General features: G+C 41.2%; 2 protein-coding genes across 2 annotated transcripts in view; one reads left to right on the top strand and one right to left on the bottom strand.

Moving 5' to 3' along the window:
- The window catches only part of CAMK4 (calcium/calmodulin dependent protein kinase IV), a 90894-nt gene extending 78210 nt beyond the window's left edge, over positions 1–12684 (top strand). The window contains exons 9-10 of the mRNA XM_008629211.2: positions 905–1057; positions 3581–12684. Of these exons, the coding sequence (XP_008627433.2) occupies positions 905–1057; positions 3581–3742 (315 nt within the window). The 3' untranslated portion in view covers positions 3743–12684. The remainder of the gene's footprint in view (positions 1–904; positions 1058–3580) is intronic.
- Positions 12685–16241: 3557 nt separating this feature from the next.
- STARD4 (StAR related lipid transfer domain containing 4) lies at positions 16242–26470 on the bottom strand. Its single transcript, XM_008629209.2, has 5 exons — positions 26225–26470; positions 24286–24335; positions 21733–21859; positions 20489–20603; positions 16242–19921 (listed from the first exon to the last, which is right to left on the bottom strand). Exons 1-5 carry the CDS (start codon positions 26327–26329, stop codon positions 19695–19697), a joined length of 624 nt encoding a protein of 207 aa, XP_008627431.1. The 5' UTR covers positions 26330–26470; the 3' UTR covers positions 16242–19694.
- Between the last annotated feature and the right edge of the window lie 6 nt (positions 26471–26476).

Genomic DNA, 26476 nt, shown 5'->3' with positions numbered 1-26476 from the left:
AGGGAAATTTCAGAGAACCCTAAAGCATTTTTTCCCTCACCCTTGGGCACATAGGAGCAGTGGAGCCCTGTGCCATCACTTGCACTCTGCACCAAGAGGCTCTGCAGTCAGGAGAGCTGGATAAGTTTGGCTCTGCAGAGTGCCACCTGTGTACTGTTACTCCATCCTCACCTTTCTTCTTTTTTTAAAACACCACTTGTCCAGAGATACAATAAAACCCATGGAATGTTGCTTGACTGGACACACTTTGTACTCAGCAGGACCATCTCCAGTCCCAGGGGTATGTTTGCAGTGCCTTTTTCCCAAAAATCTACTACTATCATGTTTGTAGAAGTGCAGGTTTGCTAGCTTTGGTGACAGAAGGAATGGTGTAAGCAGCATTAGTTTCGGAGTGGGCTAGGACAGAAACACTTGTACAGTGCTTTTTTTCATGTGTACATGTGACTGAAAGAAACATTTCCTTTGTGATGTACCTGACAGGGACTGTGTGGTACAAGTCTGCATCAGCTCCATACACTGTAATTTAAACCTTCTAATCCAGTTTAAAACTTGTCCAAATCCAAAAGTAGAGATACTGCTCAGAGATTTGAGAATCTCCTAGGGCTTTCGTGACAATTCAGACATGATAGATACAGGTCATCTGCACTGGTTGGTAACCAGTTGATTCTTTCTCTTCTCTCTTCCCCCTTAGTGGCTGTCTTAATCAGATGTTATTTATGGAGGACCAAGAAATGCCAGAAGCAAAATACTTGCAAAGACACAAATGAAAATTCTTGTTGGTTTCTTAGAATGTGTCACCTAAGATGCTCCCCAAACCAAGACCAGAGCCCCCAAATGCAAAACTAGGTAAATTTGAATGAAGAATAAGGTTGACAGTCTTTTGTATTTCTTGCTTGCGATGCAGGTTAAAAAGTTGATTGTTTTAGACCCCAAGAAACGCCTCACCACTCTACAGGCATTGCAGCACCCATGGGTCACAGGGAAGGCAATAAACTTTGCACATATGGACAACGCACAAAAGAAACTTCAAGAATTCAATGCCCGGCGTAAACTTAAGGCAAGTCTCTGCTCATGAGTCTCTGTTTGGGCTATGAAAGCATGCAATTAAATTTGTAGCCTTGCAGAAACTTTGCACATTTTTGACAACAACAGTCCATGGTGTTATGGAAGCTTTTTGTTTAAAATGTCTGATGAAGACTGAAGAAGTTTGAAGCTGATTTAGTTGATGACTGAGGCCAAACAAATAAAAATGGTGAAGTTGATTGAAAACTCTATCTACACAGATAGAACTGCTGAGGATGTACACGTCTTTCACAAAGTCCTTACTTTCCTTCTTTTCTTCCCTTCTTCCTTCCTTGTTTCTGTCCGTCTGCCCTGTACTGCTTGTGTGTCCTTACAATACTGACCAGAAAGATCAACATACTGAGTAATTTCTTAATAAGCATCCATAAGTCAGGAAAAAATTAGTCTATTAAAGCATATTTTGATCCCTATGATCCCCTGAATTACCTGTATCTGTCAATGCATAGCAGGGAGTTTAAGTCATCCTTCTGTACAAGCCAGAGTCAGCATTTCAGTTGTGTAGGTCCATAGAACATCACCAGGATGCTCTTTTACCATCCAGTCTACATATCTACCAAGGGAAGAAGCAGGGAAACATCTTTAGGTGCAAACAGCAGGCAACTGGGCACCTGACTGATATAGAATCAGGAAACTTTCTTCTCCCCTAATCTGTTTCTCAGTTTTTAAAGATTTTCATCTGCTCAGGAAATACTTCCAGGTATTCTTCAGCACAGAAATTGTTACCAACAGCTACAGTGAAGTTGTCCTTGTAGCCCAGGGGAATAAGCAACTTCACTGAGAACTTTAGTAAATCCCATACGAAAACCAATTCACAAAAAACTGAGCCTTAACTTTGGCTTTGTTATTTTTTTAGTAAAGGACCGTGGCAGAGAATCTCTACAGGGCAAAGGAATTTGTTTTGTCATTTACAAAGTTCTCAGAAATTGTATGTAAAATTCACATTGACATTCTGATTTTGTTTTTCTTTATGTTTTTACACCAGAGATTTTTTTTTAAGCTGATTTTATTTAGACGCCTACAGTCAATCAATTTATTCTTTTGTGATTACAAACTATTGCTTTTTATAGGTTTATTTCTTCATTACTTCTCCATTAAAGATGAAATGACCAAATTTCCAATTATTAAGAGGATTGTCTGAAGTTAGCAGTTCTTGTAGAGGTAATAGTTTTCCACAAATATATCCATAATAAACCACACATTTTTAGACGATTAATTCCTGGTCAAAAAAATAAAACCAAAGCAGACATCCAAGTAGTGAGTACATGAGTCAGCTGTTGCTTTGTTAGTAAGAATAATGTGTAATTATCTCCTCTTTCCCAACATAAAAGTCCATCGGCAGGCTTTTTATGTAAAGACATATTTTTATAGAATAACTCTAAAGGTGTCAGTCACAATTTGGTTTCTCATACACTATGTTGAATTTGTTTCATAAACATCCAACATGGCTTGTGAGAGTAAATTACATTGAAAGTATCTTTAGACATTATAGTATCATTGAGTGTCTTTTTCTGTCTGTAATCAGTTTTCCAAAGTCCTCTCACCACTAATGTGGATGTCTGTGATTTTTCCTTTAAGAGGTCTAGTCTCTCACTTCCAAAATTCTTGCCACTTCTTTTGGTTTATGCCTAACAGTATTTCTTCATAATCTGTTTTAGCTGATTCTTTTTTATTGTCAATGTTTATGTTATCTGTTTTTCATTGACATCTTTTTTTCCTTTTTATTTGTGGGAGTTTTTTGTTTGTTTCTTTTTTATGTGTGTGATTACCTCTCCAAAGGATCCACAAAACCTTCTATGTTCTTCATCTCTTCCCACTTCTTTGATGCCTAGGCAAAAGCTGTGAAGTCAAAAATAGCTTGAGTTGTCACACCCAGGGATTAGCATTTCTTTTCCTCACCTCTGTATGTTTGGTTTTTTTCAGGCAATAAAACTCTTCAAGGCAAGGGCTAATATAACTGTCTTCATGTGTGTCTTCATTTTGTGATATTTCATGTGATACGAAAGCCTACCCCCAATGTGTATTTTTATATGTCTATACTTAAGATGTTGCCCATATGCTCTGCAACATTGGGTTTGGCATATGCAACAGCGCAATAGTGATAAATTTGTGAAATTTTCAGGGAATAATCCGTGATAATACTGTTGTTATCATTATGACAGAAGATGATGACTTTCTTTTTTTCCATCCAACTTCAACACAGGACACCTGAAGTAATTTCTTAAAAAAGTAAAAAAATAAAAAAATGCAGGCAGTACACCTGAAAAAAAAGTTATGTTCATGTCACCCAACCTGTAAACTTGTGAAAGCAGCCCATCTTAAACCACAGTCCAGTATTCCAGGTGGCCTTCTAAATCTACCCAGGCCCAGGCAGGTATCCAAACATGACATTCCCAGGAAGACTAAATGCAGTTGTGTTCCCTGCTGGGGCGGTGCTGAGGCTGCGGTGCCAACAGGCCGTGCCCCCTAAGCAATGTTTGCTTGGTCCTCTCTCTCCCAGGCCGCAGTGAAAGCCGTGGTGGCCTCCACGCCGCCCCCCCCCGCCACCCACAGCCCCCACGATGGCCACAAGCCCGGCCACAGCCCAGCGCCCGCCCGCGACGCCCAGCCCGCGGAGAAACCCACTCAGGAAGCAGCAGCAGCTCCAGAAGAAATGCCTTAGGTCGATGTTGCTCACTCGTGTCAGCAGATATGTGCCATTTCATACACCAGCTACCTTGTCATTCAGCGAGAGAGATTAGTAAGCTTGGCCTCTCTGGTTCTGCTTCGGGGTGCCACAGGCCCCGCTTGGTGATCCTACCTTCAGTGCATGTGACTGCTTATGAAAATAGTAAACTGTTCCATTAGGCATGTCATGGAAACAGTGTAATTTGCAGTAATACCGGCAGGTGAAAACATGGGGATTATTAACTACCTACCATAATGTGTATACTTCATCTATCTAGTGTTCCTAGGTGGCATTTGAAACAAAATGCTATTTTGTTTGGTTTTATGGAAGTAGGTGTCTTATCTATGTTGTAAGTTTCTTTGAACTGTTTCCTTCCAGGTTCATAGTCCTTTGGCAGACAAAATGGAAGGAAATACAAAACCAATGCTTTTAAAACTGATGTATGAAATAATGCTTTTTATCTGTAAAATTGAAAAATTATTTGGGGATTTACATGCAAAAAAAAAAAAAACCAAACAACATTCCACTACTTCTGGGAAGAAATTGAAATGGTAGTTCCACTGGGCATGAAAACATACATTGTTCAAGCTTGCATTGAGAATGCCTTATTCTGACTTTTCCTGTTTATATAAAATATTTTAATAACAACCAAAATTACTCAGATTGCTGCCATTTCATTCCATAGTAAAGTCTTAGCAAAACAAAACCATAGACTAAACAAGGATTAGAGTAGATGCAGATTTTTGGCATACCATTATATTTATTCATTAAAATTCTAAACTCTGCAGCTAGAAGACTTTTTATAGGCCCTAAGGGAATAATCTGCATTTAAATAAGTTGTAAATGCTTGAAGAAAGCTATACCGCAGCTTACTGATTTTGCTTTGGGGAAACACTCTTATGCGAGGTCCGGGAGCAAGTAGTATAATCTAGTTGGTTCCTGGGTAGTTTAACCTCATGAGTGAGCAGTTTCCACTTGTAATTAGTCCACATTTTCCTAACAAAGGACCCCTCCTTGTAAAGTGATCCACCAGCACAGATCTTGCATCCACCCAGAGCTCCTGTGTCTTGAGTTAGCAGCTGTGTGCATCGATCAGCTTGCAAAAGTAGGGTCAGGCTCTTCAGCTATCTTGATGTTTTTGTTGAATGTGATTGATAGGAACTGAAAAACTAATGTGCATCAGTGTGTATGACCACTTACATTTGTTTGTTATCTATTTGACAGCATGTGACTATTGTACTGATATATTACAGAAATGGCAAAAAGAACCTGATGTACAAAAATGTCATTTGTGCTTGTAAAGTTTTTAATACTGATAGTTACCTAACATTCTAATACAGTCATCATTCCTCTTTTGCTTTATTTGTTTTTATGTTGCTGTTAGGCCTTGCACAATTCGCCTTGAAAAAAATATAGCAGCTACTGAAAAAACCAAGACTTTAATAAAACATTCAATAATTACATTTCCTGATGAAATAAAGGGTAATGCAATGTTATTCGTATGGTAGATTTAATAAATAAAATGTGCTCTAAATTAACATATAAAGGAGGATTAAAGATCCTGTCTTTACAGGGTGAGAATGTATGCTAGTGAATCTATTATACTTGAGATTTTTTATCCATTTCCTAGAACTCTTTGAACTTGTACAAAAAGTTTTGCTAACTAAGCAGGGTTGAAATTTAAAGTACATGCATGCATTCATTTTTCAAGGGACACACTTTGAGGTCAGCCGAAGCAGCTGGTGGGGGCCTGGCAGCTGTGTGCAGGCCAACCCAACACTTTTACACATTTTTCCCTTGAAAACAAGTACAGCAAGATTAATAACTTTGAAGAAGATTATAGGTACACCCACCTGTCTCACTTTTTACTCTCTGTCTTACCTCCTTTGAGGTAGGAAAAATCCAATTCTCAGCTACTTTACTCCACCCCCTTATTCTGTGGTGAAGTCATCCAAGTTCAGTCAGTCAGGAAGTCTGATGGGAGAGGCTGGATATCTGTAAGATTTCATCCTTCATTTGGGATAATTGCTTCAAACCTGCAGAAGTGGAGCTGGCTCCACACTTCTGTGAGATATGCACATCTGTGAGACCTTGAGTACAAATTTCTTCATCTGAGGCACGGTTTCTTGAGCTGAAAAGAGGTCCCAGCTGATTCTCACTGGTGGTTTTTGCTAAGTTATTCCACAGCATATTATAACTATGAACTGATGGCATCCAGCAGGAGACCTCTTTGTGACAGCATGATCTTCAGAGGCAGCTCAGTTTTGTGTACAAAGGCTCTGGGGCTTCAGTTGGTTTTTTGCTTTGTTTTCTTTTATCATACTCAACATTAAGCAATCAGGATGTCTGTGCTGAGTCTGTGACTACCAGTACTCAGTAAAGCACTGTGCCTGGCTGATACATTTGATGTATGACAGCACTTGGGTGTATGCACGCACTGGAAGACAGGAGTGTTACCTGCATTGGCTTTGTCTGAAAAATCACCTCCTGGTGGCATCTGCTACTGCTCAGACTGGGATATGCAACATCAGTGTCTTACTGTGGCTGAAAAATGTGAACACACTTGAAAACTACTGGAGATAGACCAGATGTTTCCAAATCTGTGGTTATAAGCTAGGTAGAAAGCTACTCGTGCTCTTTTCTGTTGAAATCCTAAGCTTTAATTTTTTAGAATATTTAACATATTAACAATGTTCTTCAAGAACAAAAGGGGGAACCTTTCAATCTTTTTGAAGCACTTGAACTTAGCAAAACTTTTCCTTTAAAAGCAGATTCCAGCTCCAATAGTAGTCCAATATTTGAGAGCTAGGATGATGATCAGATAGCTGTTAAATGGCTAAGGAAGTCCTGCCTTTGCACCACATAGGGGTTTTTCCAGGTTCAGAAAGATTCCCTCCAATATAAAATAGATTTCCTGTAATTTCAAACACTTTTGCTTGCAATTTTGTGGATGACACAGTAGATTACACTGTGTGAGCCTGGTGCTGATTTGTTGGCTGAAGTTTGTATTTGACAGTGTACAAACGTGCTGTAAAGAGGCAGACATACTGTAATCAAACTTCTGAATGCATAATAACATCAGGGCAAAAGTTTTTGATACAGCAAGTTCTTCAGAAGAAGTGTGCTAAGGACTCTGTCCCCAGAAATGAGCAGGCTGTTGGACACACAGAGTGACAAAAACTGCCCGGCTGTCCCTTTGCCTTGGTGAATAAAGCAAAATGCTCTGAAAAGCTGTGTGGTAGCAGAGCAGAATAAAAGCATCAACCAATGAAGTTTTTTGAGGTGGCTCAGACCAGCAGCAAGTCCCAGGCTGCAGGAGGCCTTTTTTGGCGCCCTGGCCCCCGGGCCAGCAAAGCCTCTGCACTTTCCAAATGAATCACCTTCTCCTACAACTCACACTGCAAGCGGAACACAGACACAGCTGGCAGCCACAGGAGAAGTGAAGACAGCACCATGTTTTCTGTTGCCCAGCAGCAGGGAAAGGGAAGATGATACTGGGAGTTGTTAGTGTCCTACTCGACAGAAGGACAGCAATATCTGACAAGCAGCAAATTCAGCAGTTTTTTTTATAAACCCTTGTTTCTAGATAAATGTCCCTCTGCTCCTGCACATGTGCTGGGTCGTCTCTGGGGTTTTAAGAGCAGCATATGAAAGTGTAGGGTGGAGGACTCCTGCAGATCCTTGCACAATGTCCTGCATGTCGCCTGCTTACAGAATGACAGACACAAGCATCAGCACAGTGCCTTGACCCCAAGCTCACGCAGAGGCTGCTTCTTCTGGTGAAGAACTCAGTTTTGTGTGGCCAGCCTTGTTGCTGCTGAGGTTATGAGTGCATAGCTTATGGAGGCATGGCATCCATGTAACAAAGATCATCAGAGGCTGACCAAGAAAGATGCACATTTAGATCTAGAGACCAGAGGCAGGGATACACACAAGTCCTGAAGATAACTAAGGTAACAAAGAGACAGGCAGAACATTCTTAAAGGTACTTTATAAAACAATAATAGCTCAAAGAATGTCCTTTCCTCCCTATCAGAGTTAGTTGAGTTGGAACATAGTGAAAGTTCATTCTTCATTTGTATAAAGAAATTTATATAAAATTCCCTGATAAGAGCCAGCACAATACCACATTTAATTAAACAAAAATCATCAGCTGCATTGCAGAATAGAAAAATAAGGAAAGAAAAGGGAAAAAATAGGAGTTAAATATTTGTCTAGTGTAGACACAGAGCTCTAAAGGGAGGCTTGCAGAGGGTTACAAAGATGATGAGGGGACAGGAGCAGCTCTTTTATGAGAAAAAGCTGAGGGAGCTTGGCCTGTTCAGTCTTAAGAAGGGATGATGGAGAGGGGACCTCATTAATATATCAGAATACCTGAAAGAAGGGTGCCAAGAGGATGGACCAGGCTCTGCTCCATGGTGCTGAGCAATACGACAAAAGGCAATGGGCAAAAATTGATGCCCAGGATGTTCCCTCTGAACATGAGGAAGAAATTCTTTACTGTACAGTGACCACACACTGGGACAGATTGCCCAGAGAGGCTGTGGAGCCTCCCCCACTGGAGATATTCCACCACCTGCACACAATCCTGTGCAGTGTGCTTTAGGAAACCTGGTTTGAGCAGGGAGGTGGGACCAGATGACCGCACCGATGGTCACTTCTGGACTTACCCATTCTGTGATTTTGTGATTTTATGATATTAGTTCCAGAAGATACATAAACTTTTACTGGCAAGACTGGAGATTCTTTACATCTGGGAGGTAAAACTTCTGGCCAGAGTCATTCAGTGAAGATTGCTGGAGGGTCAGTGAAGACAATCCTTTGAAGTGTGAATCCTCAACTAATATAAGAATAGAACAATAGACATGCATATAACTAAAAATTCAGCAAATACTTACATCCTCTTCTACTCCTCCAGAGTGGAAAAGAAAACATGAATGCAGTCATGATCTTAGTTACTGTTGGAAAGCATTCAAATATTGTGGGACTAGGCATAGTACAGAAGCAGGAATACAATGGAATAGTTGAAATGGCTCAATTCTGAACTTAGCAGTAAAATTATAGATTAAAATCTGAATATGTACATGAACAGATAGATATATAAATTTATCAAATAAGAAGCAGAGACTGCTGAACAATCTCTGAGAGCCAAGTCTGTATTAAAAGTTGCAGCAACCTGCTAAGCCATGTTTTGTACCTTGCCAGCATTACTCAGCTGGACCTGAAACTATAATGATTAACAGTCTAGCATACATAGATCATCACTGGATGAAATTCAGTAATCCATATCAAAGTATGAAAGATAACAAATACAGCGGTACAGAGTTTTGCCCAGCTCTGGCTCCTTCCAAGACACAGCTGCAAAAAAGGTTACTTCAGTTCCCTTGTCCTTTCTTGTGCTTAGTACAGGGGTTGAAGAGGAGTGACAACACAAGCACAGAATTTCATGATGAGTTTGAGCTGCCCCAAACTGCACAGAGGCCCTGCCCAGTGATGCTCCATCCACAGCATGTGTGACTGAGAACTGACAATCTGGCCGTTTATTTGCACAACAGGAAGGTGTATATTGGCCAAGGTTTATTAAACAGCACATGTTTGCCCCTACGAAGTAGCATGGAGCTCCTCCCATAGGAAGATACATAAAGAGCAAAGCTTAAAAGAAAGGGATCGTTTATTTTTTTCCATTTGAAACTCTGGCTTCAAGAACAAGTGTTAACATTCATGGCTAAATGGCTCATAGTTATTCTTCCCCTTTGTGCTTCACCTAGTTTTTCCTGACCCAGGGGCACCCAGGAAGGGCTATCATCTGCCAGTCAGTGGGTAAAGAGCCATCTGACACCTGGCAGGTTTCAGCTTTTCTGCCCAGACAAATCTGCTGTTGCCCTTGGTTCCATAAGATGTTTTCACTCCTGCTCTTGTGCTCCCAGAAGAGCCTGGGTTCTATCAGTCAAGTATACATGTATTTCTCTGTGAGCCACCCCTCGTGTGATTTGTCACTGCCAGTTAGTACCCAGGGAGAGGTGTTTCTACTTTGCCTCTCCATTTCCCAGACACATGCTGTTTCCTGGCACCTTCAGAATCCTTTCTTAAGAGCCTATACCTGGCTGACAGAAATAGCTCAGTGGTGTGCAACAAATGCCAGACAGACACACAAAAGAATTCAGTGTCTTGGGTTATTTTCCTAACAGAAGATGAAGGCACCTGGGCTGCTGCAGGCACAGGATGAGGGGTTCAGAGCAAAGAGGCACCATACCAGGTTCTGCTCCTCAGCACCAGGAAGCTCCTTTGTCAGCAGCACCTTCTTCCTTCTGTGGAAGACATTGTTTAGGTCAATCCAAAAAGACAAGTCAGGCATAGGAACTCTGAGAAATATCATGTTGTGCTATGACCAGGGACCTTCTTAATAGTGTTTACATATAATATGTTGATAGAATCGTATTTTATGCAGCATTGCCATTTACAGTGTTGGCAGAAGAAACTGCGAAGTCAGTTTGGAACACTTGGTCACATTTGTTGCCTGGAACTGTAAATAATGATCTGCTTTGTAATACAAACTCTGGAGCCAATCACTGTATCTGCATAAGTACACACAGGGAAAGTCCATCAACAAGAAAACAGACCGTAATTCTTATTCCTGTGTTGGGTGGATCTGGGGTGGCTCTTCTAATTGAAATTATGGTGTTGAATGATTCGAAGCAGCTTGAAAGCTGAGGTTACTTGAAAGCTGAGGACAAACCATTGGGTTTGATTTACAGCTGCAAATAGCAAGTAATCTACCCCAGAGAGAATATATTCTAGAAGCCACTGAGTCATATTTATTCATCCACATCCACAGTGCATAGGGGTCTGCATTACCCTATCAGCCCTCAGAGCCCAAAGCATGATGATGTTACTTACAAATGTGAAATGTGCATGAATGAGCACAACTACACAAATCCCCAAATAACACTGAACAAGAAGCGCCCACAACAAACACACCAGAGAACTCTGCTAGAGAACACACCAAAGAGAGCTCCTTTTTAGTTTCGTGTCAACAAAGGATAAAGTGAAAAGTGTCTATAAATGTGCAGTCCAAGGTTTCAAGTTTCTTGATTTCTGTTATTTTCCCGACATCCCTACTAGCCATGTTTATGGAAGTACTGCAAACAAATCTATCCAGTGACAGCCTCTTCCAGATGGGAAAACCTCACCACTGACCCCGCTTTTCATTTATAAGACATCAAAGTTATATTGTTCGTACTATTAATATGTCCCCCCAGTCCTTTCTCTTTCAGCTTGCTAAGGGGCCTGAAGTAGTCTTTTAAGGAAAACTGAAGTTTGTCAAGAAACATTTCATGAAATGAAGTAAATGCACTGTATGTATATTTAGATAAAAATATCTTTGAATCTCCTAAACCCTGCTGCAGCAGTGTCCTCCCTGAGAAGTATTTTCCTTGGGAATGACAGGGACCCTGCAGAGCATCTGAGGCTGGTGCCACCATCAACGTACTGCCCTTGATGTCGTGCCTTGTTTGCTCTGCTCAGATCATTACCATCTTGCAGGGAGACCGTAATTACAAACCAAGATACTTTCTACTGAAAGTAATTAGAAACAAGGACTTTTACAACTACTAACTACAGAAAGGTAGCCGAAACTATTTCTTTGTGCTGTTGAGCACAAGAACCACTTCCTTGTTCATATCACATCCTCATGAGATATCATGCTAACGCTTCTGATTAAATAGCAGAAATTTTACTTAAGGTTCCATAAGGGGACATTGTTTTGGGATCCGGTTGTTTTTTGGGGGTTTTTTTGGCTTTTTTTTTTGGAATACATGGTGTTGAGAGGCCTATGCTCCTGAGAAAATTACCTCTGAAATGGTTAGCTGCTCAGGGAGAAGGAAAGATGGAGAGGTGGAGGGTAAACCCTAGTCACAGAACCATAGAACTATTCAGGTTGGAAAAGACCTTTGGAAAAGAGTGGTTAGGAAAGATCATGCAGTCCAACTGTTAACCCAGCACTGCCACCTCCACCACCAACAGGATGTTCTTGCAAAACAGCTGTGGTGGCTGATCCAGCTTGTCGGGGAGCAGGAGGAGGGAAGAATCATTGAGGCTCTTTTGCCTGGGGGAAGAAGTCTGTTAGTCCCCAGGAGCTATACCACCACACCCTTGCAAGCCCAGGGGTACCAAGCAGATGCTGCCTGGCTGCTCCACACCCACAGTAAGGAGCTCATCAGCTTAAATTGGTTTTAACCTGAAGAAATGCGATATGTTAAGGGCTTGTGTCTGGCTTGGCCTTTGTTTGGAGGCTCCTGGCTGGATGAGGACCAGACCATAAGGTGGGAGTTTTGTGCTTCTGTTAATTCAATAGTGTATGGTGGATGGTTAGGGTATGTGTTGATGTTTCCAAAACAAACAGAAAAATGGTGCCTTCGACTAGTAACACAAAGTATTTTAGAAACCTGTTTGATTTGAAGCCTCATTGATCTCAGAGCAGTGGTGGCTGGACTGTTATCAATAGCAATGAAGAATGTTGTAAATATATATAGCAGACTCTCTCAAATTAGCTCCATGTCCTGTGTTCCTGACTCTTTATTTTACTACTTAATGTGTAAGAAATCCTGTACTGTCAACACTGTTTTCTTCTACTAGCAAAGATGTAAGCAACTAAATAGAAGTTTATAGTCTGCTTGTTTAACTGTACCTTTTTGCTTCTGATTAAGCCTGTTTGTGTAGTAACTTTTCTGATACTGTGCAAGTGAACCAGAGAGAAATTTGAACCAGACAAAAAACTACTGTTTTGTTATTTCCATGTATTGTATGTGAGACCAGTGTACCTCCTTGTGTGTTTGCATGGGAATGCTGATAAGCCATGAAATAATGCTTTGATGCTGGGATGTCTATTTTCAATAAGCGGCTTGCGTGACTGATCTGATGCTAAATAAACTAGTAAATCAAGAAAAGCTTACATCTATTATTTGCTGACAGCTAGTGCTCGACGTAGAGCAAGAAACAATAGTCATTATAAAGAGGAGTAATCATGGGTATTAACTGTTTATATTGCAAAATCTAGATTGAATTCCAGCTTGGCACAGCATTTCTCCTGCTCCTCTTCCCTCAAAAGTTAGCAACTGAATAACAAACTAAATCTGTAAAATACAGAACTAGGGGCTGTCCAGGCTTCCCCTGTGCCACAGGGTAGATTATGTGAGATAGATGCTTGTCTCCTTTTTTGTTAAAGACTTGCAGTGATGAAATTGCCGCCTCCTTGTGCACTCTAGTTCTGCTACTCTTTTACCTGAGAAGTATTTTACAAAGTCACGAGTCTTTTTGATGCAGTTAACAGTTTGTCTATCACAATAATTTGTTTTCTGCAGCCTAATCCAAACATTATTAATGTGGTCCTTCATTCAGCATCCTCTTCTCTCAGCAGCATAAACCAAACCTTTACCCCAGAGGTCTTACATGCTTCTTCTTGCTTGAATATGGATTTTCTGCTTTTAGTTGACTACTCTTTGTCTTGAACTATGTTGCCAAAGGCTGCACATGGTACCTGAATGGAGAACATTGCAAGACTGAGGTGTTGAAAGGATCTTCTCTTTTTTATTTCTCTGCTCTGTTCCTATATCTGTCACCCTCAGTGGTGTTCCCTCCTGCCTGGTACTGGTGCATCTTGTTATTCCTGCCACCTACAACTCCTCAATCTTAGAAACTGCTTGAATGCAAAGTGCCTTCATACCCTTTTGTGGGAGATGATTTTACAAAATCCCTCCATCCTGGAGCAACGTAAGAAGTAAATTATTGTAAACTCTACAAGACGTTTAGCAACAATGCTTCAGACAAAAAGCCTAATTTGGTACTTCCATGGATGTTGCTGAATCTTTTCCCAAGCTAATGCAAGGCATACATTCTTATTGCAGTTTCATGAAGCCATCTTTGTCACACCTCCATAACAGAATGGAAAAGGGCAGTGGAAAGACCAAAGGAGAGAAGAGGGCAAGTATCAAGCTGGCTTTGAGCTCCCCCCTGGAGCTCAAGGGTTTTTTTGCTTTTGGCTGACCTCTTAGAAACAGCGCATCAAACAGCTGAGTGGGAGCTCATGATACAGCACAACGTTACACTGCTTTTATAGTGAGCTTCAGACAAACAAGAAAATAGGAAATAAGAAAGAACTAACAAGTCAGAGGAACTTGTAATGAGTTAGGACAGCTGGGGAGTGAAATGTAATGATCCTGCCTCATAATTACCAAATTTCTGCATTTCTGTCTTTGTCTGGTGCAGTCTTCTTCTCTAAAAAGCCCTGGGGTTTTGTAGTTATGAATCCTTCTCAGCAGTTCAAGCACTTATTTCCTTCAACATGTTATACATATCCCAGAAACTTTATGCCTCAAATATCCAAGGATGAAGGTGGTTTTGGGAAGTGATTCAATATTTTTACACCCATGGTGAATTCTCTATACTTTCATTTGACATTTAAAAAAAATAGTGCATGAAGAGCCTCTTCTCTCCTCCTTACTTCTTTGACACTTGTGGTGGGCATCAGATTTCCTCCATTTCCTTTCTGCTGAAGCTCTAATCCTATGGTGTGGGCTGGGAGGCACACAGCGGAGCAGAAAGATGTTTTGCCCATGTTGAGAATATACAAAATTGTATTTTCATTTAGCTGATTGAGACAGGGAAACCATGAAATTCTGCAGATATGGCTGTACACATACAGGCTACATCCTTAATCCTATATACAGAAGAGATGGCTTGTGGAGACATGGCTTATGCTCCAGTGAACAGGCATGCTGTGGTTTCTTTCCTTCCTCCTTCAAATTGTGAGGAGCTCAAAATCCTGTTAGGCATACAGACAAGGAGGGGTTGTATGGCAACCAAGTAACATGAGCTGAACAAACTCACATTTACTGCTGCTCAAATGCACCCCCTTGAGCACTGTCCCGCCTCCTCAGTGCACCTTGGAGCTAGAATTAGTAACACCAATGCCTCAGCTGCAGTGATCCCCGATTGGAACCCAAATTGCAGGCAGCACTCAGACTGACACGCTGAGAAAGTCAGGCAATCTTGGCATAATAATTTTCTCTCCAGGATTATAAACTGCCTCAGAGATGGGTCTGTGCTGGCAGGCAGGTCAGCAAGGCCCAGGTACAGAGCTCAGGAAGCGCTTTCTACCCCTGTGCATCCCAGGGCAGAGCCAAGCTGGTCCAGCAAGGGTTTGAACAAGGTCAGTTTCTGCTTACCCTTGGGGCAGTAACTGATCTTCTAAGAGTTCCTCTTCGGTTACCTGTTGCAAAGAAAAACTTCTGAGGACTATTAGATTGTCTTGGTGTCCTAGTTCTGGATAATGAGCTGGGATTTGAGGCTCCTTAATCCAGATGTGGCATTTCTTACCATGTGGGTCAGCTGTGAAACATGCACAGGTCTCTCCTGCCCTGCGCTGTCACCATCTGTGCCTGATTTCTCCCTGCCAGTGGCATAATCCCAAGGAAGATTAGACCCATGACAAGCAGTGCCTATCTGAACAGTAAAACTGAGTCATCAGCACAGGCCCAGCGAGGACTGGAAACGGCAGAATGTGTTACAAGGTTTAAATTGTGGCTTAGGACTTCAGGATATGTTCTTTTCCAGAAAACACTTAATATTTAGCATAGGTTTAATATTTCTCCCATTCTTCTAGTATCTTTCACCAGGAAATGGGTTTGAACACCGATGTTTTCTTTTAATAATTCTAATAATTAATGTCCTTAATCATTTGCCAAAGATCCCAAGTGGCCTCTATACCCTACCTCATTTTGCAGAAGGAGACATGATACATGCCCTACAAGAGCGTGCTGTATCTCAGAGGTGGCAGTTCAAACAGGCAGAGAAACACTCTCGGCACTCTGAGTTCTTACAGTTCCTTTTCTCAGCAAGAGAAGGCTACAACTCTTTTCACTGAAGTCAAATGCTACAGAACTCTACTGCCTTTATGCCAGCTTTGTAAGAGAAACAAGGGAAGGTTCTAGAGAAGATAAAGGGATTTTCTTCGTTTCTGTAGGTGCTAATACATGTCAATATACATGTTGCAGCTTGTTCTGTATACCTAATATACATTTATATGCCTTCTGCCAGGTGCTATGTACTCATGTGTTTCAGATTAACTTAATGTTTATGGTTAATAGGTCACATAAACATAAAAAAAGGTAAATAATACTAAACCAAAATAATAAATAAAGTTCTTCCACAGCAACCACGGGCTCATCACAAAAAAATCCCTGTATATACATTTTTATAACTGAAGCCTTGAGAAAATCCTATTTGCACAGCTTTCAAGAGATTTCCGTTGGGCATTTTCCTCAGTCTAAATCAAGTTTTCAAGTCAACGTAGGCTTTTTATTTTCAAATTTAAGAAGATAAACTGATATCCCTAGAGATCATCCATACAGCTGAAGATGAACTACATCATCAGACATAGCTCCCCAAAAATGCTATATATGGCTGCACAAGTACTGAAAAAGCTACATCACAAGCCTGTTGGAATCCATTATTTTAATTTATTCTGCAGTTGCATTCAAAATACAAATACAATCACTTAAATGCTGAACACGGTAAGTTAAACCAACTGTTAAAACAATTTTGACTTTCCGTATGCAGGCACAACTTGACTGGTTTCACTAGAATTAGGGCTATTTTTACAGCAGTGAGCCTCCTAGGTTGAGCCACCAGGTCACACCATCAAAACTGTTCTGGCTACTTATGATTACTGGAGGAATTATATGCTCTGTGTTTTTTAACTTCGTCATGTTTCACATTTATAAATTCATAAAATCTGAGATCAGAGCCTGTGCAGAGAGTATCCTTCTGCAGTACTTGTCCACCTCCCAGCAAGCTGTGGTAGAGTACTTTGACTGCCCCTAAATTGAACTTAACCCCAACTCTCTACCTTCTGCACATCTACAGGCAAGGTTTAATGCTGCAGGTTTTAGATGAGGAACACAACCCAAACATGAAAATTGTCATATCTTCAGTCACCTTTCCCACACACACACAGACCACCCCATTAAAGTGTCAAAGAGTCACATTGCCCAAAACTCTAAAAAAGTAAGGTTTTGTTTAAAAATATTACCCATATAAAAATATTTTTGATGTCTCTACATACACGCTATTTCTCTAGCAAAATCAGATCTCTGCTATTCTTGGGCAATTTGTTCACAAGTCACTTTTGGATAACTATATTCCAGTTAAACTGAAACACTCCTAAGTGACAGAAATCCATACTAAGCAATTCACTTTGTCTCCTACTTCTTCTCCATAAGCAAAACATGGCTTCCTGCACTTAGTCCTTGCAACTGCCTTCTTGTTTTAACTCTCTTGGCTCCACCTAGATTGTCCACTAACTCAGGAAGAGAAGAATGCAACAGTGGGAGAAGAGGCTCTGGTATTGTGGCTTTCTTGGTTCTGATGTACTCTGGTTAAAGAACAGTTCCTCTTTCCTCTCCATCTATAGCTATATAAAAATAATATAAATTTCAGGTTCAAACAAATACATTTGAAATTGGACATCTTTATTCTAGTTCTGTATTAAGTCTATAGCTGAACTAAATTTTTATTACAAGTATCAATATACAAAAATACACTAACAATTTTCTTACTTTAGCTCAAGTTCTTCTTTCAGCTGCTCTGTGCTTCACCTGTCTTTACTGAAAGCAGAAAAAGCCATTTCACTGGATACTAAATAAGGACAGATACTATATATGTGTCAGAGCCCCTACAATGGGTGTTTGGAACAATTCTTTCTGTAGCGCCTGGTGTTGCACAAACAAGTAAGTGTCTTGTGCTCCTTCTGACCCATTTCTCCAGCACCGAAGTGCCTCTGTGCAGATTTAAACTGGGCTTTTTACATATAGAGGGAATATTTTTCTCTATGTACATCTGTATCACAACCCCTCCATTAGTCAGTCCCAGCAGCTCTAAAAAGAGAAGGCATGAATATGCAGATTCACTGCATATGCAATCTTTGTAACTGGGAGGAATAAATAGGCTACACTTCAAACAGTTCCTCTACAATCATGTCATCATCCCACGGAGCAGCACTGCCAGAGATTTCATAATTGCCTCTGTACCAGTACTAGAAAGGAGAGGATTCTGGCAGCAATTCCTTGGTGTCCTTGGTGGTAGAAGACCACCTTGTGAGCTTCCAGTACTTTGGTGGACACGAGGGAAGGTAGAAAAAGAATGGGAAGACTAACCGAGGGGTTTAAAGGGAACTGCAGAATACAGAAAACCTAACAAGGAGCAACATTTTCTGCCCATGAAGACACTAAAGGCTCTTTGATGCATTGTTTTTAACAGTCTTAAATAATACTAAATACCTTAAAACATGAAGCAGGTTGAAGAAGTCCCCACTATAATTGGTATTATGTTTTTTTCTAGCTCTCTGCTTGAGCAATGAGAAAGGAAACTCCTCGCTATTCAGAGTTCAGCTCCAGTGGCCAGTGTCAAAAAAACCAGTATTGTAGGGGACTTTCATCTGAATTTTTTTCTGAGAGTCCATTACCAGCCCCTTGATTGTTTGGATACAACTGGCTCCACAATATCAGGGCTCCAAGATACTTTCCCTAACTCCTATACAGTTAAACTTGCCACTGTGAGCACTGGCAAAGCATCGGGATACTACAATGTCACCTGAGTAAATGACACATACCAACATTAAAGGCTTAACATCAGACTTTAGAGAGAATTCAGACTCCTAGCAGAAGGAGAGTAATTTTTCAAATGCCCCTGCTATGTATCTGTCAGAATCAGTAGGTTGCCAAATACCCTTAAAATCTGCCTCTTAAAAAAAGACCCTGTATCCTTGCAGCAGATCTGAGCAACTCTGCAGCTTGAGTTTTGGCCTTCAGTTGCTCATGTTTTAAGATGTGATTTATTGCACAGATCAATCTAGGGACAGTACCACAGAATACTCCACAGCACCAGCACACTGGCAAGTCTGCTCTCTTGTAGCTACAGCAACACCTATCCCTGAAGCACCCAAGTGGCTCTTTCTGTTGCTTTTGTAATTCCAGGATTTTCAGTTAAAGAAACATACACAGAAAAAAAAACCCCAAAAACCCAACTCAACAACCCCTCCCTCCCCCCCCCATTACATGCAAATTTAAGTAAAAAATTCCTTAGAACTACAGGGTATCTCTGAAGATCCATTGGAGGTTTGCTATTTTGACACCTGTGTTATTAAAAGCCCACAAAAAAAAAAAAAAACTATGGAAAGACACCTGAAGACCTAACTGAGCTTTGGATCAGCTGTAAGGGCATTTCTTTACGCACTGAGACTGTTATATACAAAAGTAAATAAGTTAAAGTTACAACATCAAAGAAATGCCAATAACGAACACTTATTTTTGCTCTCAAGTGCGAATAGCTTTCTCATGAATGGTATCATTTAACAACTTAACTATAAAATATCCCTATGATAAATCAAAGCAAATTTTAAAAACAAATTACAGATGCAGCTGAACAAACTTAAAAAAATAAAAAAATTTAAGTAAATATAAATATATATATATTACAAAATTACATCTTCAATGACATGCTACCTGTACAGCAAACTGCACCATCAAAATCCTGAGCACTCAGCTTCCAAGACTGCTGGAGAGAGCTGAGCTCACACTGCATTTTTCAAGCCCACACACGCATCTTCTGCTTTCTACTGAGAAAGCTGGGGGTTTAGAGACTCAGGCTACTCCTCACAAAGCTGCAGAGTGCTGAGCAGCAAAAAACATCTTGCACCACACCGTGCACTGGGAATGTATGCCAATTATCACATCAAAAAGCACTTGGTAAAGTTATTTGGATCCTCAACATAAAGGTTTGGGTGTCATTCAGGAACTACTCACCTCCACCTTGACTTAGTAGGTAACCTATGCTAAGCTAAACAATATAATCTGATTGCAAGGAATGCACGGGCTTTTAGGTCACTGTTCGTCTATGTTTTGAGTGCCTTTTTGAGGTCAGAGTAGAAATTGGCCAGAGTACTAGACATGGCAGTGTCTACTGCAGACTGTTGAAGCATCCCTCGCAGTTCAGTCTGGATGTAGCCGGTCAAAAGACTGTGGCTGGGAGAGCCCTGGAGAGGGACACAGAACCAACCGCAAGGGTGATTGAATCCACGGACAAAATTCGGTCTCACCTCTCCATAGTCCAGGCTTATACCTATCGAGGAAAATAAAATAAACAAACAAAAAGGGAAAATAATTTGAGAGAGAGAAAAAAAAATTTAAGGTGCAGTAAATTTGAAATATGCAAGCTTCTGCTTGGCGAATTCAGTAGTAGCAACAGACACACTACAAGTTTCTGGGTATTTTCATGCATGAAAGTTGCTCTTCATCCAAACTCTGCGACAGACAGGAGAGCATGATAACCAAAAACTCAAAATATTAAGAGGACATTCCTCCCATTTACTAGAAGCAAGTTGTTACTCATCCCAGTTTGCTCTAAGACCTGAGCTGGAGGACTCGTCTCTAAGACTCCTGCCCTGCAGCTGGCATAAGTGAAACCTGGCACAACAGAATGGTTCATGGGTAAACCAGTAGCTTCTACATTTCTTTAAACCTATAAAATGTTAAAACACCTTTGAATTTGTTAAAACACCTTGAATTTATTTGTTGAAGACCATCCTACACCATTTTTTGAATGTTTACTACTACTAAATCTGAATCAAATCTGAAGCCAAGCAACTGTCGCAAAGTAAGAATTAAGCAGAGACAAGTGGTGGCTTACCACATGTTAGGAGCCCATCTTCATAGCTCGTGGTGTAAGAGAAATCAACAAACTCCCTTGGTGCTATGATGTTCCACAGCTGGCCGGCAGTTGTATAGCGCATCACACAGCAGTTCTTGTTGAGTGACAGAATTAGGAGGGAAAGAAAACAAAAATATCTTAATATAATGAATAAAGGGAAACTTATGCTCGCAGGCAGCTAATGTTCTTTACAAAGGTCACAGCCTCTGTCAAATACACTGTGCATATTCAGTGACATCTCAATGACTGTGCCATTTCCAACCTAAAAGCTGGAAGTTGTAAGGACTTGTAGTCTACAGCTGAGAGCTGTGGGAGCAGAGATTATCAGCCACCATAAAGGTTTAAAGATCTAAAGCCAGAGAACTCTGTCATGCGTGGGAACTGAAAGCCACATGGTCCTGATGTCGCCAAGGGTTACTTGGGAAGTCTAAAAGGACCGTGAACAAATTTTCAAGAGGACTCTCTTGGTACTAAGATACTCTATCAAATACTCTAATCCACTAAGTGAATGTGAACAATTATTCAAAACAGGCTGTCTTATAATACAATAGAGTCTGTATAAATTTTATACAGACAAAATACCTTGTCACATAAATCTTCCTCAGAGCCAGAGCAAAAAACAATCCATGTTCAAGCCGGGTGTCCAGATGCGGGTTTTGAATTCACACTGAATGACTGCATTAACCAAAGGAAGGCTACCAGCTGTTCCATAACCAGCTTCAAACCTAGCTTTCTTTTATTAAGTCCTGACCCTCAGTATGAACTCTTTTGTGTCTCCGCACAAAGCCATGCCACACAAGTCAGCCCTTCAGGACAAGGGGGAGGTAGCAAATTCCATACGTGTGGACTATTACTGTTGTTTGTTGCGGAATGGAAGCAAGCAAACTGTATGAAACGCCTTCGGCACATACAGTGTCACACTGTAACCCTCCATATGTGAATTTTATCAGAGGCTACCAGAGCTCCCAGGTCCAAGAGAATTGTGACTGACTCCTTCATTTTGAGCATTGATGGAAAGATGAAGTTCAAGCTTCAGAACAGGACTGTGCTGCCAGAAAGCCTGATCTGTGATCACACACAGCATGTATGCACAATGCTGCTTGTGCATGCAAAAAAAAGGCTGAAAAAGGTTCCTATCTGCAATCTGGAATTGCTCTGCTCTACTGTTAAATTCACTTATTCATCAATACACATTTCCCTCAAGAATCTAAGTAAGTCTTCACCTCTTCAAATGTTTCCATGATGTCCATTGAAGTCATTAGGCTGTCCCAGTCTAGCCTGTAAGGTCCAGGGCGAATATGATCCACTATTCTGTTAGTAACATCTTCCACCACTCCTTGAGCTTTGTAGCTAGAAAAACATATTTACATTTGGTAAGAAGGTCTTCATATTCCATTAATTTTCAACAGTACACTCGCACTAACACCTTGGTACCAGAAGTATGGTCAGTGGACAATTGCATCAGAAAAACAGTACAGGAAAAGACCTATGGGTGCATCTATCCTTCTCTGCAAGAAACTTTCTTCTGTCAAATTTTGGGGGTTTTTATACAGGTATTATTTTATAAATGGCAAATTCCTTCCTTGGATAAAAATTATCCTGTTTATTTCTCTAACAACTGTAACAACTTGCTATTCTACCCCTATTGCTGGGCTGGCAAGGGAGTTCACCAGAGATAAGTAAAAGTAAAAATGAGATCAGGAATATAATGGGAAAAACATTTTTCATAAAGCAGAAGTAACAGGATGTCAGAGACTGAAATGTTACGATTTATGGCTCTAACACTTCTACAAAGGACTTCTGCCTATTACAGCAAAACTGTATAACAAAAGCTGCACAGAAGCACCCTTAATGGGCCTTCTGACTGAGGCCCTGGACTGCAAGCTGACTGGAGATAAGATAAAGTGACTCAGGTCTGGGCTGGGGCAGAAAAATATTTTCACATAATTAAGCCCAGCACCTTCAGGGTGGAGGCCACAGCCCCAGGCTTATCTGCTGTCAGAGGCAGTGACTGCCCATCCTCTGCTGTGCAGACCAGCTCAGCTGTGGGGCCCCTTCACATCGGTAAGGCTGCATCTAGGGGACATCCACATGGGGGACAGCAGAGGGGGTGCCACGGCCCATCAAAGCCCCACCTCCGCCACAGAGGTCCCCAGACCCTGCACCAGAGCTGCATGTGATGCAAAATGATGCCACAGATCCACAGTTGTGCAAGGGACTCCCCTAAGGGGAGTCACCTGGGTGATCCCACCTGCAAAAATGTATATTAATCTATGGGATTCTATACCTTTGGGTGGGGAACACTCACCACCAAGACGACCAGATAGAGGGGAGCAACGAGACATCACTGGGACCTACAGAGCAGTGGTATGTTTCTACTTAATCTGCCTCTGTCACTCTCCCTGTTCCCCCCCTGCCCACCCCTCTTTTTCTATTTCTTTCTTTCTTTTCCTTCCTTTCTTTTTGCCTCTTTTACTATTAGATAAAATGTATCAATTTTTGGGTATCAACATCTAGCCTCCTTTGGTTTTAATCAAGTTTTGGGGAATATGCTAATGTTTCTGGGCTCATTCTGCTTTATTCTTTTTGCTCCTCTGTGATTAGAGCAGATCATAATACAGGAGTAGAACCAAGATAATGAGAAACTACATTATGCTTTAGTGGCATTTGAGTACCAAATAAAACAATCTGGTACATGACATTACAGAATATTCATTTGTAATTAGGTACTTTCAGTAGACACTAGAGATTTTGTTTTCTTGAGTTACTGGGCCTCCAGATCCTGAAGGGGAAGAATCCATCAAAATCATTATTATTTTACTTTATATTAAGATGTTCCTATTAATAGCAAATAACTAGACAATCAGCAGATTCAGTTCTTCACTTGTGCAGTTCATCCATATTCACACGTAAGCATCTGTATGAAGCCCATCTCAGCTGTATACTTGGAACTGGAAGAACACATGAACATCTCAGTGGCTTCCAGGTAGGTGTTTGGAAAGCTCTTCAAAGTGTCCTTTGGTTCTCCAGGTGCATAAACAACCCTGGGGTCTTCACATTCACACAGCAGTCACTGCCCTCCTGACAGTGGTTGAACTGCACAACCTGTTGGTGCCGGGGGGGCCCATGGAACTGCACGAAGTCAGTGCACTCTTGGTGTCTGGGGCCATCAGCTCTTGCAGATTCAACAGGACTTAAATTCCATGGGGTGTATCAGTCTTCGAGATCATTTTAAACAATACCTTTTCATATGACTTTTTGTTTCTTCAGAGTGCTGTTTTCTAGTAACTATTTCTCTATCAAAGCCTATAGACACCAACAGAACCCAGCAACAGAAACTCACACGGGAAGGGCCCTCGTGTCACACATCTCTCTCACAACTCCACACCTGGTATTTTGGAGTCGCACAGTCACTGCAAGAGTCCAAGGACTGACTGAACTGTCACCCAGTGATCCTTCAGAACTACTGAACCCAGGCTTGATTCTGAGCTTTACAAGCCGTCCATTCTGGGCAGATGCTGTTGCTCACTTCAGCCAACGGGAGTCCTGTGGTGTGCTCCACAGACTTCACTGTTGTTCTAGACAGCATGCAATGCTAAAGTATCAAACTAAAAAGCTAGAAAGGAATAGTACAGCCACAATAGGTAATCCATTTAGCTTCCCCTCTGGAGGATCTGTGTAGCTGAGGGCTGTAGAATTCACAGTCTCAATTTCTAAATTCTACAGAACACATCTGTGGAACACTAAAAATATATCTCTTGTGCAGGCAAACTTACAGGTATCCACTGAATTCCTCTGATGGTTTACGCCACACCGTTGCATCTTTCTGAAAGAAAATATAAGACACGATGTTAGCTGTCACTTGCATACAATTATAAAATGCCCAGAAAATGATTCACTTTCTTGAAAAAAAGCAGCCAATGTTATCATTAACCGTGGTTCACCTGGGCACCACTGTACACTTTTCTTCAGATGTTTCAGATACCTTTTACTTGTAGTTTTGCATTATTTCAAAAAAACCAGACAACTGCCTTTGTCAGAGTAAAACACTAGAATTCTGTGCAGAAGTAGGGTTTCTTAGGCCAAGCCAGTGAAAACACACAGTATGATGGAACAACATTAGTAGGCAAAGCCTTTCAATTGCAAGGCAACTGGAAAGCCAATAGCTGGATGCTACTCAGACAGGAAGACCACACAACTTCTGCTTGCACTGCTGTAACACAAGTTACAGAAATGTGCAGGAGGTGCAGTGGGAGACAAGAGAGTTTAATTACCCTTCTCTCCCAGATGCCTGACTAGAAGAGTCTTGCAAGCAGTAGTCTATTTACATTAAAGTTACACAGAGAAAACAGTAATCAGTATTTTCTGATTTTTACGTAACTATGAAATGGACGGAACCCCTGTACAAAACCTCTGATTTTTGGTTTTGAAGAGAGTACCATATGGCACTTTATTTGGAATCATGATTATATAAGCAAAAGGGACCAAATGTCCTAAAGAATAGTACTGTTAAGTACCGCATCCAGAAGCATTTAAGATAATTTTGGGGCACAACACATCTCCTTGTGGTAGGTAAAGCTCTGAATGTCTTTTACATGGCACAATACCAAAATGGAAAGAAGGGAGGGAAGGAGGAAAGGAGAGAGGAAGAAAAGGCAGGAGGGATGGGTAAAATCTGAGGAGTAATGTGATTTGAAACACTAGGATGCAGGTAACTTTTTAAAGGAATACAGTAGTACTTAATATAACAACACAGGAATACTAATACAGGAATAGACAACATTTAGTAGAGCAGAGGTGATATAGGTGTATTGCAAGAGTGAGAGGCTTGGATGCTCTGCTCGTCCCTCTCAAGACAGCAAATTTTTTAATTTTGCAAATAATGAAGTCACTTTGGATCACTTGCCTCTGTCTTATCAATACCTGCTCATGATGGAAGAAAAAATAAAAGCCCCACTCAAACCAATGTAATAAAAAGACAAAGACAAAAATTTACCACACTACTCCTACCATATTGCTACACTTCTACTTTCTGTGGAGGACAGCACTAAAAAAGTATTCACCCAGCCTAGAACTAATGCACCAGCAAAGGCTATTTAGCTTGTTGAAGCACGACTCAAAGAAGCCAGGCAGTTTGAAAGAAAAGGATGGCAAACTGCTTGCAAAAAGCAGGAAGGCAAACTGCTTGCAAAAAGCAAGAATTGTATTCTCTTTCATAGAAGGAAACTTAGGATAATGTGTGATCTCTAAAGAACAACAGAAAAGTGAAACAATATGAGAGGAAGCCTTGAGAATGATCTCATTTCTTAAGAGGAAGACACTTGTAAACTGAAGCATGATAAACTATTTATTGACAAGATATTCCAGAGGCCATGAAAGTACACCTGGACCTCTTGCAACACTATTAGTGCTAACTACTTCACACTTTACTGTAAGTCAAGCCTATAATCCTACACAAGTAGGATTCTTCTGTGAGATACTTCCCCGAAAACACGTAAAAGGAGTAACAGACTATGCCTGAGAACAGGAAAAACACATTCTGCCATCTAAAGATCCTAGAGGGATGGTTTCACAGCATCTGTCAGTTTAAAGTCCTGCAGGGCCCGGCCAAGTGTTTCTCAGCCGTGTGACACAGCACAGCGGGCTCTTTCCGCCGCACAGGTGACCCACAGCTTCCCGGGGAGCAAGAACCGGGAAGCCGCCCAGAGCACTCACGGTTTTCTTCGCCACCCTCCACTCGCCGTCTCCGATGCTGTGGTACCGAACCAGCGTGTTCCGCAGCTTCGAGGCCAGGGGCGCAGGATTGGGCAGGGGATCCATTTGCTTCCCTCCTGCGAGAAGATGCCTAATCACACAGACAGACAGCAAAACAAGGCACGGGGTCAGGGATGCCAAAAACAGCGCGGATCTTCCAAACCCGAACGGAGGATGTAGACAACACCGCTGCGTGCACACACGCACATCTCC

This window comes from Corvus brachyrhynchos, unplaced genomic scaffold (assembly GCF_000691975.1).
Source record: "Corvus brachyrhynchos isolate BGI_N302 unplaced genomic scaffold, ASM69197v1 scaffold433, whole genome shotgun sequence".
In the NCBI taxonomy this organism is placed as follows: domain Eukaryota; kingdom Metazoa; phylum Chordata; class Aves; order Passeriformes; family Corvidae; genus Corvus; species Corvus brachyrhynchos.
The sequence above is the reverse complement of the archived record's forward strand: the minus strand, read 5'-3'. Positions and strand labels throughout refer to the sequence as shown.